Raw genomic sequence first — 12,330 nt, 5'->3', positions numbered from 1 at the left:
CAAATTAATCTTATTTTTTTTATGAAAGCAAATTCGTCCAAACTCCCTTCCATGATTTTAACTCATTTATTGTACGATTCATGCTGAAAATTGAAAAAAAACATCTGCCATTGTCTTCTACATGACCTTAACAGGGTTGAGATGGTATATTTTCGGATTCGGATTTATAGCAGCTTTATGGTATGATAAATCTCTATTGGAGGTTTTTTCCCCACAACTAATTTGAGTTTTCCCAATAAAAACCTCAGCCAGAAAAAAAATCAAGGTTTAATAATGGGCCCTTTGATGTCATGGTATTGGCAGATCTTCAGCTACCAATATCATGAATGCATAACCAGAATGCCCGCTGTTCTGTGAAGGCTGAGAAGGAAATAAAAACATTCAAGACCATCATGAGCATTATGTTATATGGGAGTGTCTGCCTGAGTAAATTATAGTGCAAAGTAGCAAAAACAGCAATTTCCAGTTGTATAGTTTCTTACTCTCTAAACATGTATAGTTTATAGCAACACATTAGTTTAAAGCAGTGGTCCCCAACCTTTTTTTTACCTGTGAGCCACATTCAAAGTAAGAAGAGATGGGGAGCAACACAAGCATGAAAAAAGTCCCTGGGGTGCCAAATAAAGCCTGTGATTGGCTATTTGGTAGCCCCCCATGTGGACTGACATCCTACAGGTGACTGTGTTTGTCTGTGCACCTGGTTTTTATGCAACTAAAGCTTTCCTTCAAACCAGGAATACAAAAATAAACACCTGCTCGGAGGCCACTGGGAGCAACATTCAAGGGGTTTGGGAGCAACATGTTGCTCGCGAGCTACTGGTTGGGGATCACTGGTTTAAAGTAACAAATGAATGAAATACAAATAAAATGTGATAAACAGGATATCTAACACCCATGAGCAGTTTTAAGATTGCCCTTAGATTTCTGCAGTATTCTATCTACACAAGGGATTTTACACTTTCTATGCTCTGAAATATAGCAAGGAATATCAAATGTCTGTTTCTTTCTTATTCTGTGCATCGTTTGAAACAAGACCTTACGTTTTTCCTAATCACATTTTAATGAGCAGCTTGCAAATCATATTATGGACCTTCTTTGTCTTATCTATATGGCTTTATTCTCCTCCAGGCTTTCAAAGTTTTTTTTTGTCTCTTTCCAAGCACTCATTCTTATTGGGTTACATTACATTAGGTTTCTTAATTGCCAATGTATTTTCTTTTATAAGGTAATTGAGGGCAAGGGCCTGGGAATGAATGGAATGAATATCAGATCTTTGAAGGAAGAAGGTTTTAAAGCAATATTCATTGGTATAGGTGAGTTGATTTTCTATGTAACAAATTGGGCATATATGTGTATACAATTTTACATGTTGCTACTCTAAGTGGTATAAATACAGTTTAATTTGTAAAAAGAATGAGTTAGCATGTTTTTTGTTATATCCCATATACAGTATATCATACACAAGTGTAAGCAGGAGAACTGAAATTTAAAAAGGCATCTCCACATCTACTATATGGCAAATCCTGTGTGATATGTGAAAGGCAAAATTACATTACATGTAAACCTCTAACTGCCAGCAGAGTTTCGCATTTAATTTGCATTCAGTGCCAGACATTTTATGAATATGTTGTGCTGTCTCGTTTTAGGGGCATTTCCTGGGGGGAAATGTTTAGTTTACCTAGGAAAACTATACATTGTTTTTTTTCCAGGAGAACCTAAGCTTTCTAAATCTAAATTTGTGTATTTCCACTTTTGGAACAAGATGTAGAACTCTAAATAAAAAAATTTAAAAATGGGCTATTTTTCAATATTTTAATTTACGCACAAAAATTAAACTAATTTGGAAAGTCTCAAGTGTCTTGTACGTGCCAATACCAGATATGTATAGTTTTATAGAAACTTTTTTTAGAGCAAAAACTTCCAGCAGTAAATGACCTAATTCCAAAGCGCTACATTAGGTTGGCATACTTAAGATTCCAAAGCCAAAAAAAATCATCAAACATTAGGGGGCAGATTTATCAAGGGTCGAATTGAAACATTTAATTTTTAAACTTGAATTTAGAGCTAATTTTAGTGTACTCTGACTAGGGAATAGTCCAAATTTGATTCAAATTTGCAAAAAAAAATAAAATTCGAATATCTAAATTCATCTAAATGTATTTGGTGGACTTTTTTTTTTTAAAATACTTTGAATCGAATAAGATCCAAATTTGATTATAATGATCAAATACAGCCTATTCACTCGAAGTAAAAAAAAATGATTTTTTTTTTTTCATAAATTTTGGTTGGTCTTTTTTTTTTTTTTTTGTTGATGGGAGTTTATAAAAAAACTCATCACCTCAAAATTCGACCCTTGATTAATCTGGCCCTAAGTTTACCCCAGGAAACCATATATTTTTGAAAAGTAAATATTCTGCCAAATCCAAAATGGGTAAACATGTCTTTCTACTCCAATGTACCAAACATCAAAGCTTTTCTGAACTGGTTTCTATAAACATTTAAGAAAATTCTAAAAAATCACCTTAAAATTTTAATTTTGCAAGTTCGTATCTCCCAGATAGCATTAGGTAACAATAGAAAATATTCTAAATATGAATGTCAGAGGTCCACTGAACAATTTGATGCCTACTGTCCATAGGATTAGTATCTGGCATTTAGAGACCCAAAAATGAAGTTAGCCATACATATTGTTCTGGAAATCACTTCAGTTACTGCATAATCAACATATATACTGCATTTTTTGAGGGATAAAACACCAAAAAATGTGACCCCCCAAAACCATATATTTTTGGAAAGTACACATCCAGGCAAATCCAAATGGATTAACATGTTTTTCTATTCCAAATTACTAAAAAAAAACATTTTGAATATGAATGCCGGGGCTCCACTGAGCAGTTAGATGTGCATAGGATTATCAAAGTATTACAGACACCCAAAATGAAGTTAATACATACAAATTGTCCTGGAGGTCACTTGAAAAATTAACACATTTACTGCATTGTTGTGGGGTAAAAACGCAAAACAGTACATTGACCCCACATGTATGCCCCTCATTTCATAGTATATTGACGTAAAATGTCCTAAATATGAACACCGGAGATCTACTGAACATTTTAATGCCCAATATACTGTACATACAGATGAAGCCACTTGGATTTGTGAGTTAAATGCGTCATGACTCAGGGGTAATTGAAGAAACTGTGTTATCTTAAGTCATCTTAACTCATTTAATGCATTTAACCTTTTCATTAGCATACCAAAGCTCCATTGTTCACAATGGTGAATGCTTTAATTAGATGGGTTGTTGTGACACAGTTTTCTGTGTTAAATGAGATAAATGGGATATCTGTGTTTAGTTATTCTGTGTCAAACAGACAAACCAAAGTGGCTGCATCTGTAGATTTACCAAAGTATGTGTTGTACAGAGGCACCCAAATAAATAATAGTGCATATACAGTACATTTTCACATCTGACACTCTGGCTGCTGCAATATAAGCACTGTACCATGTGGCCTTTAACATTCTGATGAATCCAAAATGGTTAAATAGTTTTTTTTTTCTACTGCAAACTACCAAACTGCAAAGCTATGCTGAACGTAATGGCCTTTATGACATTTCTGAAAATTGCTACAAAGCTCACATTTTACACAATACATGCCCCACATTTCATAATGTAAAAACAAAAAACAGACTAAATAATAACGCCAAGGGTCTACTGACCAGTTCGATGCCCAATATGCATACGTGCAAACTATGTGGCATACAGAGGCACCCAAATGTATAAATATCAGGCAAAATTTCCATGATCAAAAACAGGGGCTCCCGCATTGTAAGTACTAGATAAGGTGGATGCGTAGTTTATATTCCAACAATGTAACCCTGCACTCTTAGGGGCAAATATCGAGGGTTAATTAACCCTTGATATTCGACTGGAAATTAAAATCCTTTGACTTCGAATATCGAAGTCGAAGGTTTTAGCGCAAATAGTTCGATCGAACGATCGAAGGAATAATCCTTCGATCGAACAATTAAATCCTTCGAATCGGACCTTCCCCATAGGCTAACATTGACTTCGGTAGCTTTTAGAAGATCCTTTTGCATCAGAGGAATGTACATCCTAGTTTGGGAAGTGAGATGTGGGAGGTAGGGGGTTGAAGTTTTTTCTTAAAGAGACAGTACTGTACTTCGACTATCAAATAGTCGAACGATTTTTAGTTCGAATCCTTCCATTCGAAGTCGAAGGTCGAAGTAGCCCAAAAAACACTTCGAAATTCAAAGTATTTTTTCTTCGAATCCTTCACTCGAAGTTAGTGAATCGGCCCCTAAATGTAGCTTGAAGTCGCTAATGACGATATGTGAATTATGTTTTTTTTATATACACTGAATGGATCCATAGATATCACGCCTGTTAGTTACATGTTAATAATTCTGCACAGTACTGCCAATGATATTTCATTGTCTCTGACACATCTGTTTATATTGCTGGTGCACTATAAAAAGTCCGTTTTGTATTCCGTTTATGTATGATTCAGAGCTCATCACTACATAGTAACACCTTTAGTGTTTTTTCTACTATGATAAAGTGCTAATTTTGTACACAGTATCTATTTCCACTATGACTTTCTTTGTAATCATTACTGGTTCTGTATATATATATATATGGTTCTTATATATTTATTGTCTTGGGGGTAGGGTTGTCTCTCACTTGAAATGTGTTATGATGTCACTAATGATCTTTCCTGCCAATTAGGATTTCTTAGACGGTTTGTCACAGGATTATTCACTTTAAAAAAGGCTAGATTGCTAGCCGAAACGTGAAGTAACTTTCTTTGATAAAAATGGTTCTCCACTGGTTATATTTTGTAGTGTGTGTTCTTGAATAATATTCAACTCCAAGCTATTTGTCAACAGCTTTAGTGTTGGTCTTTGTTGGTTGGTGTTTATTTGATGCATGTATATAGTTCTGGTTGTATTTTGGGGGCATTTTTAAGTATTATTACTTAGCAGCTTTGCATAGACTTATTCTTTTTAGTGAGAATCCCATCATAAACCATCTTAAAAACAACCATCCCTGTGTATTGATATATCCTGTTTTGAAATCCATCTTGAATCCAATTGACAGATGATGGCTTTTATGGCTGTTATTGCACAACAAATGCTAAAAACACAATAAATGTGTTCTATTCTAATAACACCTGTTTACTCTGTTTTCTTATATCTTGCTATCTCAATTAATGATTTCAGTCAACTAGCAGCCTTCATGATTGTGTTTTTTGACACTCACTATTTAGTCAGAAAACATTTTTATTTTAAGTGTGATCAAGCACTGATGACAAGTCATATTTAAATGGATAACCTCAGACACCATTAAGTGCCTGGAACGATCGGCAGGGCATGAGACCTAAGAATCAGGCAAAGAAAGACCCATAATATATCGGAGCTATTCACTGAACAATATAATAAGCAAAAAGACGCCATCTTAGATCAGCAAACAGAGGTGCGAACAGAGACTGACAGCGCAGTTCCACCCGTTGCAGAAATTAAATTAATGCTCACTGACCTCCGGACCTTGCTACAACATGATTTTAAACGACTCACGGAGGAAATCAAGAATGAGATGAGAGACTTAGCATAGCGCATGAATTGAACTTAAAATGCGAGAGTTTGCCTTGGGGCATAATGAAGTAGCAGACTCCCAGCAGGAGAACAAAATTAGCCAGGCTAACAGGTAAAGTGGAAGATCTTGAAGATTGCTCCTACAGCTGCAATACACATATGAGGGGCATCCCGGAAGGGGTCAAGGCAGATGAACTTGAGGCCTTCTTTAGGGAGTTGCTCTGATGTATACTCCCAGACATGCCACAAATTGAACTAACGATGGACGCATACACAGAGTGCCAAAGACTAAAACTGCTCCAGAGAAGCCCCCCCCCCCCAAGATGTCCTTACAAAACTACACTTCTACATAACCAAAGAAAAAATACTGGCACTAGCCTGAAACTACTTGCGAACATGCAGCCGCATCCGGACCTAATCCGCAAACTCTCAACACTAAGGCCACAAAGGCCTACCTCAGGTTGTTTTTGGTTTATTTGTCATGAGTTCATGCTCTCACAAACAATGTCTCTCTCCTCTCTCTATTTTTTTTACCTCCTGGGTAAACTACATCAAACCCCATTCCCTCCCTCCCTCCCTAACCAAACCTAATTGGTCCATCCCAATGAGGGTACACGCATTTTATGGAAGGACATGGTTAGATTTATCTCCCATAATGTTTGGCGAAAAATACCCCAAAAAATGAAATATAGCATTGAAAGAGGCGAGCAGATTATGTGTGGGTGAGCAGATTACATGGGGATGTGCTACTGTTTAAAGAAACCTATTTTGACACTCAAACCCCCGACATTTTACAATAAAAACTATCCCCATAGTTTTTACTCATATGCTCCGACTAAGGCGAAAGGAGTGTCAATATTGATATCAAGACATGTTACATTCGATTTATATAAAACTATAACTGATTCCAATGGCACTTACCTGGTGGGCATCTACGCACTATTGCTAACTTATATGCACCGAATGACAACCAATATAAATTTATATGTAAAACTCTTAATATGCTACATGAGATTAAGAGGGGATGCTTAGTGGTTGAAGGAGACTTTAGAGTTGCTTTAGATCAATCCAGGGACACCCTCAGACACCCAGGGAAAAGCCCACCTCCAAACTTAATAAGAATAGCACACATCCATACTAATGCCCTCATAGATCTTTGGCGTGCACACAACCACAACTCAAGAGAATATACATGTACTCCCCACAACATGACTCATACTTAAGGATCAACCTTATCTTGGCAGAACCACAAACGTTAGGTTTACTAGAGAACGCCTTCATTACGTCATGGTCAGACAAGCACCTGTTGTAGTAGATATAGGAAATCAAATTGAACAGAGGCTATGGCGACTTAATGACTCTTTGCTAACCAAACCAGAATATAAACCGCAAATTGAACAGGGCCTTAGGGACTACTTCTAAAATAACACAAACACTGAAACAACCCCTCAAACGCTATGGTTAGCCCACAAGGCAGTAATCAGAGGGGATTAATCAAACTTAACAACAAGTTAAACATAATAGGGAAAACCAACAAGAAAACCTAGAGAACCAACATGCTGGAAACAGCTGGAAACCTTCCTCCAGCTCTCCCAAACAACCACCACACAAACAAACCCGAAGAAACAAATAGAAGAAACCAGAGGACAGCTCAATAAGATATTACTAGCAAAGACAGAATACAGATTTAAATTACTGAAATTAAAATACTACACTAAAAGCAACAAAGCAGATAGAATGTTAGCAAATAGATTAAAAGATGTACAAGCTCAAACCAGAATGAAATACTTAAGTTTTAAAGGGAACCATATCACTAACCCAGGGGTGCTTCGCCAATGAGGCCTCAGGTGGCAGCGCCCCACTAGGTACCAGGGGCAGCTGCTCCTGGTACTTTAAGAGCGAATTTCTGGGGGAGGGGGGGCAGCAGCAACTGCGGCTGCCTCAGGCCAACAAAAATTACAGCAGCAGCCTTTGCAGAATACTACACAAGTCTCAACAATCTCTCAACTCAGACACATGAACACAATCGCACTGCCAAAGAAATTGAAGACTTCCTGAACACAATGAAGCTCCCCTCCATAATGCAACAATAACTAGAATTACTTAACGACCCAATTACTGAGGAGGAGGTGACAAATACATTTAAAAACCTGATCAGGAAAATCTCCAGGTCCAGATAGATTCTCAAATTGCTAATTGCTACTATAAAGTATTTATCCCCATACTAATTACAAGACTTACCAAATTGTACAACCACTGGGTGACAGACAACACAATAAACCCAGAATTTCTCTCAACACATATTGTCACTATCCCTAAACCAGGAAAGGTTCTGGACAGCTGCACCAAGAATAGGCAATTCTGGTCAACAGATTGGCCCCTCTACTTCCTAAACTAGTTCAAAATGACCAAGTTGTGTTTGTTATGGGCAGTCAGGCCCCTGATAATACCGCAAAATTGCTAGACCTAATCCAGGTAGCTGAAAGAGAGAAAATGCAGAAAATGCATTCCACAGGGTGAATTGGATATATGCAAGAAGTACTAAAGAAGTACTAAAACAAGTGGGACTTGCAGGAAACAACATCAGGGCAATTATGCTCTTATATACCTCCTCATCTGCTAAAATACAAGTTCTGTGAGCCCTGTCAAACTCCTTTAACATAACAAATTGGACCAGACAGAGATTCCTGTTATCACCCCTTATCTTTGCACTCATGGTAGAACCTCTTGTGGAAAGAATACGCTCCTATCTGGGCATAAATGACATTCAAGCAGTGGGCAACACAAGATTGGGCTGTTTGCAGATGATATAATCCTGACCCAACCTCCTCATTAGCCAACATAGTGGAGGAACTAGACACTTTTCATCCCAATACAAAATAAACCACAATAAGACACAGGCTCTCCCAATATGTCTTTCCCATGGTACAATCACAGAACTGCAGCAGACTTATCTGTTTGATTGGCGGGACACCTATATCTCCTACCTGGGGGTTAAGATCCCTAAAACATTTGTTTGATCAAATTCGATTCTGATGTTCGGGTTGTTTCAATACATCTGAGTTTTAAAAATGCGATTTTGATACTATATTTCGATTGGTCAAATTTCAAATTTAGGGGAGTTTTAAAAAACTTGCATGAATTCGAAAATCTACCTTTGATAAATGTGCCTCTAACTGTTGACTCAATTTATAAAAAAAACTGGTTTTACTGGATAGTGCTAAAAAAGTGAATACCTTTGTACAAAATAGTGTGGTTTCCTAGTGAGTGATAAATAGGAATTTGAGGTTTTTTTGCCAGTTAACAATGTCCCATGCCAGCACTTATTTAATTGGGTATCTATTATGTTAATGTGGAGGATAGGTGATTATTGATAGTGGTGGCAATATAGCTCCGTATCGGTAACTGTATATATTTATAGGATATGCCTCCACTTTTCAGTATTCTTAATATGGAGTTATATGCTACTAGCTGAACTGTTGCTTTTTATGGTCTCTTTTTATCACAACTTATTACACAATTTGAATGTTACTTAATTTCAATATTTTTACATTTTAGTGATTTAATATACATGCAGATGTTTCAACACTATTATGCAAGTTTGTTCACATATGGTTAATCTATACTATTCACTGCTTTTTTTTAATATATTGATCATGTGATGACTTCTGTGTGCCAAACTTTATGTCTGCCGTGAGCCAATAAAAACACTTTTCTTCACAAGACAAGTTTGATCGGTGTGCTACAGTTTTCTTTGGATGTTCGAGTTATTTGGACCTTGAGCAGGAGGTCCTGTGGACTGTTTAGCACCCGGCACCCGAGAGGGTAATTACGTTCAGGTGAGCACTCTAATTCTGTGTGGAATGACTTCTGTGTGCATCCTGACAATGGTTCCTGGAGAACCAAAATGCATTGATGTGGGGGAAAATATGAAGCTCCAATACATTTTCGTTATACCCATAAGTGCTTCCAATACTTCCTACATGACACCGTATCCCACATGACTTTGACACAACATCACGTAGGGGAGGGGCAGGCACAGCAGAGCAAATAAAAAACAAGTTGGTTCAAATTATCGGAAAATAATGTATAAACGCTGGAGCAGCATCACTAGCTAGCCTAGCTCCTCTGCTCCTACCATCTGCGAAAACTCAAGATATATAATAAAAGGCTAACCTGTCTACTGCTTTTATCGCCCTGTGATACAGCTTATTTTTGTTATATACTCTAATAATGTGTCAGGGCATTGCTGTATGTCTGAGCCATGAGTATGCTCCTTAATGTAGACATTACGTTTATCCCTATGCTGTGATTGCTTAGTCCATGGTCCCCAGTTTGTAGAACTCATGTCATGCAAAGCAACTTGTGCTCTGGGGCACCCCACTGTTCAGCACAGGTATCCATGATAGCTATACAATCTTGCAACACCAGGTATGATGCCGCTCTCTGACTTTGTGGCTGCTTCCTTTAAGGAGGCTAATCATGGTTTTAGAGAAAGTCAGTTTAGTCATTGTTTCAAAGACCTCTAAAACCACTAAAATGAGAATGTTGATATATAGGCCTTCACATGTATGAGGTTTTAGAAATTCATAGAATCATACACTTTATGGGCCAATATAAATTAATTGTATGTATCATACAATTTAGAACAGTAATAGTAGTACGAATATTGGTTGGTTTTGCCCATAACATAGACTCCTATGCGTTGAAGAAAAAAAAAAAAAGTAGCTTGGCTTGGAAAAAGTCGCCTGTTGCCTTTTCACAAAATTCTAATACCAAACTTAAGCAAGTAAAAGCAGTGGAGGTCCTATAGAAGTCAGTGGGAGCTGAGCTGATCCTATTGGTCTGACTTTTTGTATTTGGGTCTTTAAATAAATTGCAAGGCATTGATGATTTTAGAGAAACAGGGTTTAATCGTAGTTTTAAAAAACTCAAAAACCTGTAAATTTGAATGTTGATAGATAGGCCTCTGTCTGTTAAAACACTAATCACAACAGATCACAAAGGACATTTTTTATATCTAGCAAACTGTTACTGTCATGCAGGATGTAGTGAAGGTGATTAATTCTGGTAACAAGAAATCATTGCTGTTGATTACTTTATATTTTTTTTAAAAAAAAAGGTTTCCGTTTAAGTATAGTTGACAGCAAGGTAGATTGTGAACAAAAGAGTATGCTGTGGACTATGATACCTTTAATGAAGCAACATAAAAGTGAAGCGATATGTTGCTTTGAAGGTCTGCATGGCAGAGCATACAATATTTGGGTCCACTAAAAGGTATTTGAATTTATAGCAGTCATCATTAAGTTAAACCAATTAATTGAAATATTGTCTATAATAAAAGTGTCTTCCTTAATACTAACTGGCAAGTAATTGTATAGGGTCAGTGAACAAGCCATGGAAGAAAATCACAAATTTCAAATAAAGCACTTATTCCTTTTTAACACTGGGCACTGATGGTAGCGATAATATTTGATTAATGAGCAACAGCCTTGCAACGGGTGGAAACAGCTGTAAGAAATGATTTATTATTTTAGTGGAATTAGATGCTTGCAGTATCTTGCAGATCTAAGTATGTGTGGCTGAATAAAATAAATGAGATGCAACATGTGAAAATAGAAGCACGTTACTTGCAAAGGAAGGGTTTTGGTCCAGGGTTTCTTCACCCTTTTTAAGCACCCTTTGTCGTAAGGTTTTTTAATGTGCTGCTGAATATAAATCATTTAACTGCTTCATAAAATAAACTCAGTTGGAAATCTTACATCTATCATCTCAGACAGAAATGGAGGTTCAACTTAATGTGCTGTAACCTTCCTTAAATGCTCAGAAAATAGCTTGGTGGTCAAAAAATGAATGCATGTGTATGTTGAAAGAAGAAGTGAATTTAGATGAATAAATTACTGTGCGTGTGTGTGGGGGGCGGGGGAAATAGCATTTTATGTTTAGAATCAGACTGAGTGATAAAATGCACAAATACATTCTATTTCTCTGCTCTGCTCTTTTTTGCTCTATCTGTTTGACCTTGCATGAGACTCCCTTTATCTGCATTTTTCCCTTAGCCTTTATCTCAGTCTTTTCAGACCTCAAAATAATCCATGTTAACTGTAAGTACTGTATTTAATAGTGGCTGCTAGGATGAAATAGTTTGTAATTGCAAAATAGTTTTCTTTTTCACCCCCTTATGTATAATTTGCTTGGACATTTAGGTACAATATGCAGTTTTTCTCCATATATGCAATGTACATCATTGTTAATAGCTTGTCATATAAGAAAGATTTTTGTTTGATGATTTTGACAGTTTTTATATATACAGTTGTCTGATGGAGGCTTTATTACATATGAATATTTTGCATACATAAATATCATCATTTACAAAGCAAGGAATTTAATAAAGTATTTAAAAACGATGTGTAAATTACAAGCAAACGTCTGTCATTTTTAAAATTCCATGAATCTCAGAATACAAAAGAATTAGACTGATGCAAGTACATTTCTAAGTGTAGAAGTAAAAAAAAGCCGTCACAAAGAAGTTAAAGGGATCCTGTCATCAGAAAACATGTTTTTTTCAAAACACATCAGTTAATAGTGCTACTCCAGCAGAATTCTGCACTGAAATACATTTCTCAAAAAAACAAAAAGATTTTTATTGTATTCAATTTTGAAATCTGACATGGGGCTAGACATTTTGTCAATTTCCCAGCTGCCCCTGGTCAT

General features: G+C 36.5%; 1 protein-coding gene across 1 annotated transcript in view; it reads left to right on the top strand.

Moving 5' to 3' along the window:
• The window catches only part of dpyd.L (dihydropyrimidine dehydrogenase L homeolog), a 404,384-nt gene that overhangs the window by 139,763 nt on the left and 252,291 nt on the right, over positions 1 to 12,330 (top strand). The window contains exon 8 of the mRNA XM_041590529.1: positions 1,226 to 1,313. Coding sequence (XP_041446463.1) covers positions 1,226 to 1,313 — 88 coding nt within the window. The remainder of the gene's footprint in view (positions 1 to 1,225; positions 1,314 to 12,330) is intronic.

The sequence above is a fragment of the Xenopus laevis genome, chromosome 4L, assembly GCF_017654675.1.
Source record: "Xenopus laevis strain J_2021 chromosome 4L, Xenopus_laevis_v10.1, whole genome shotgun sequence".
NCBI classification, from domain to species: Eukaryota; Metazoa; Chordata; class Amphibia; order Anura; family Pipidae; genus Xenopus; species Xenopus laevis.
Note: the sequence above shows the minus strand (reverse complement) of the source record. Positions and strands in the feature narration are given on the sequence as shown.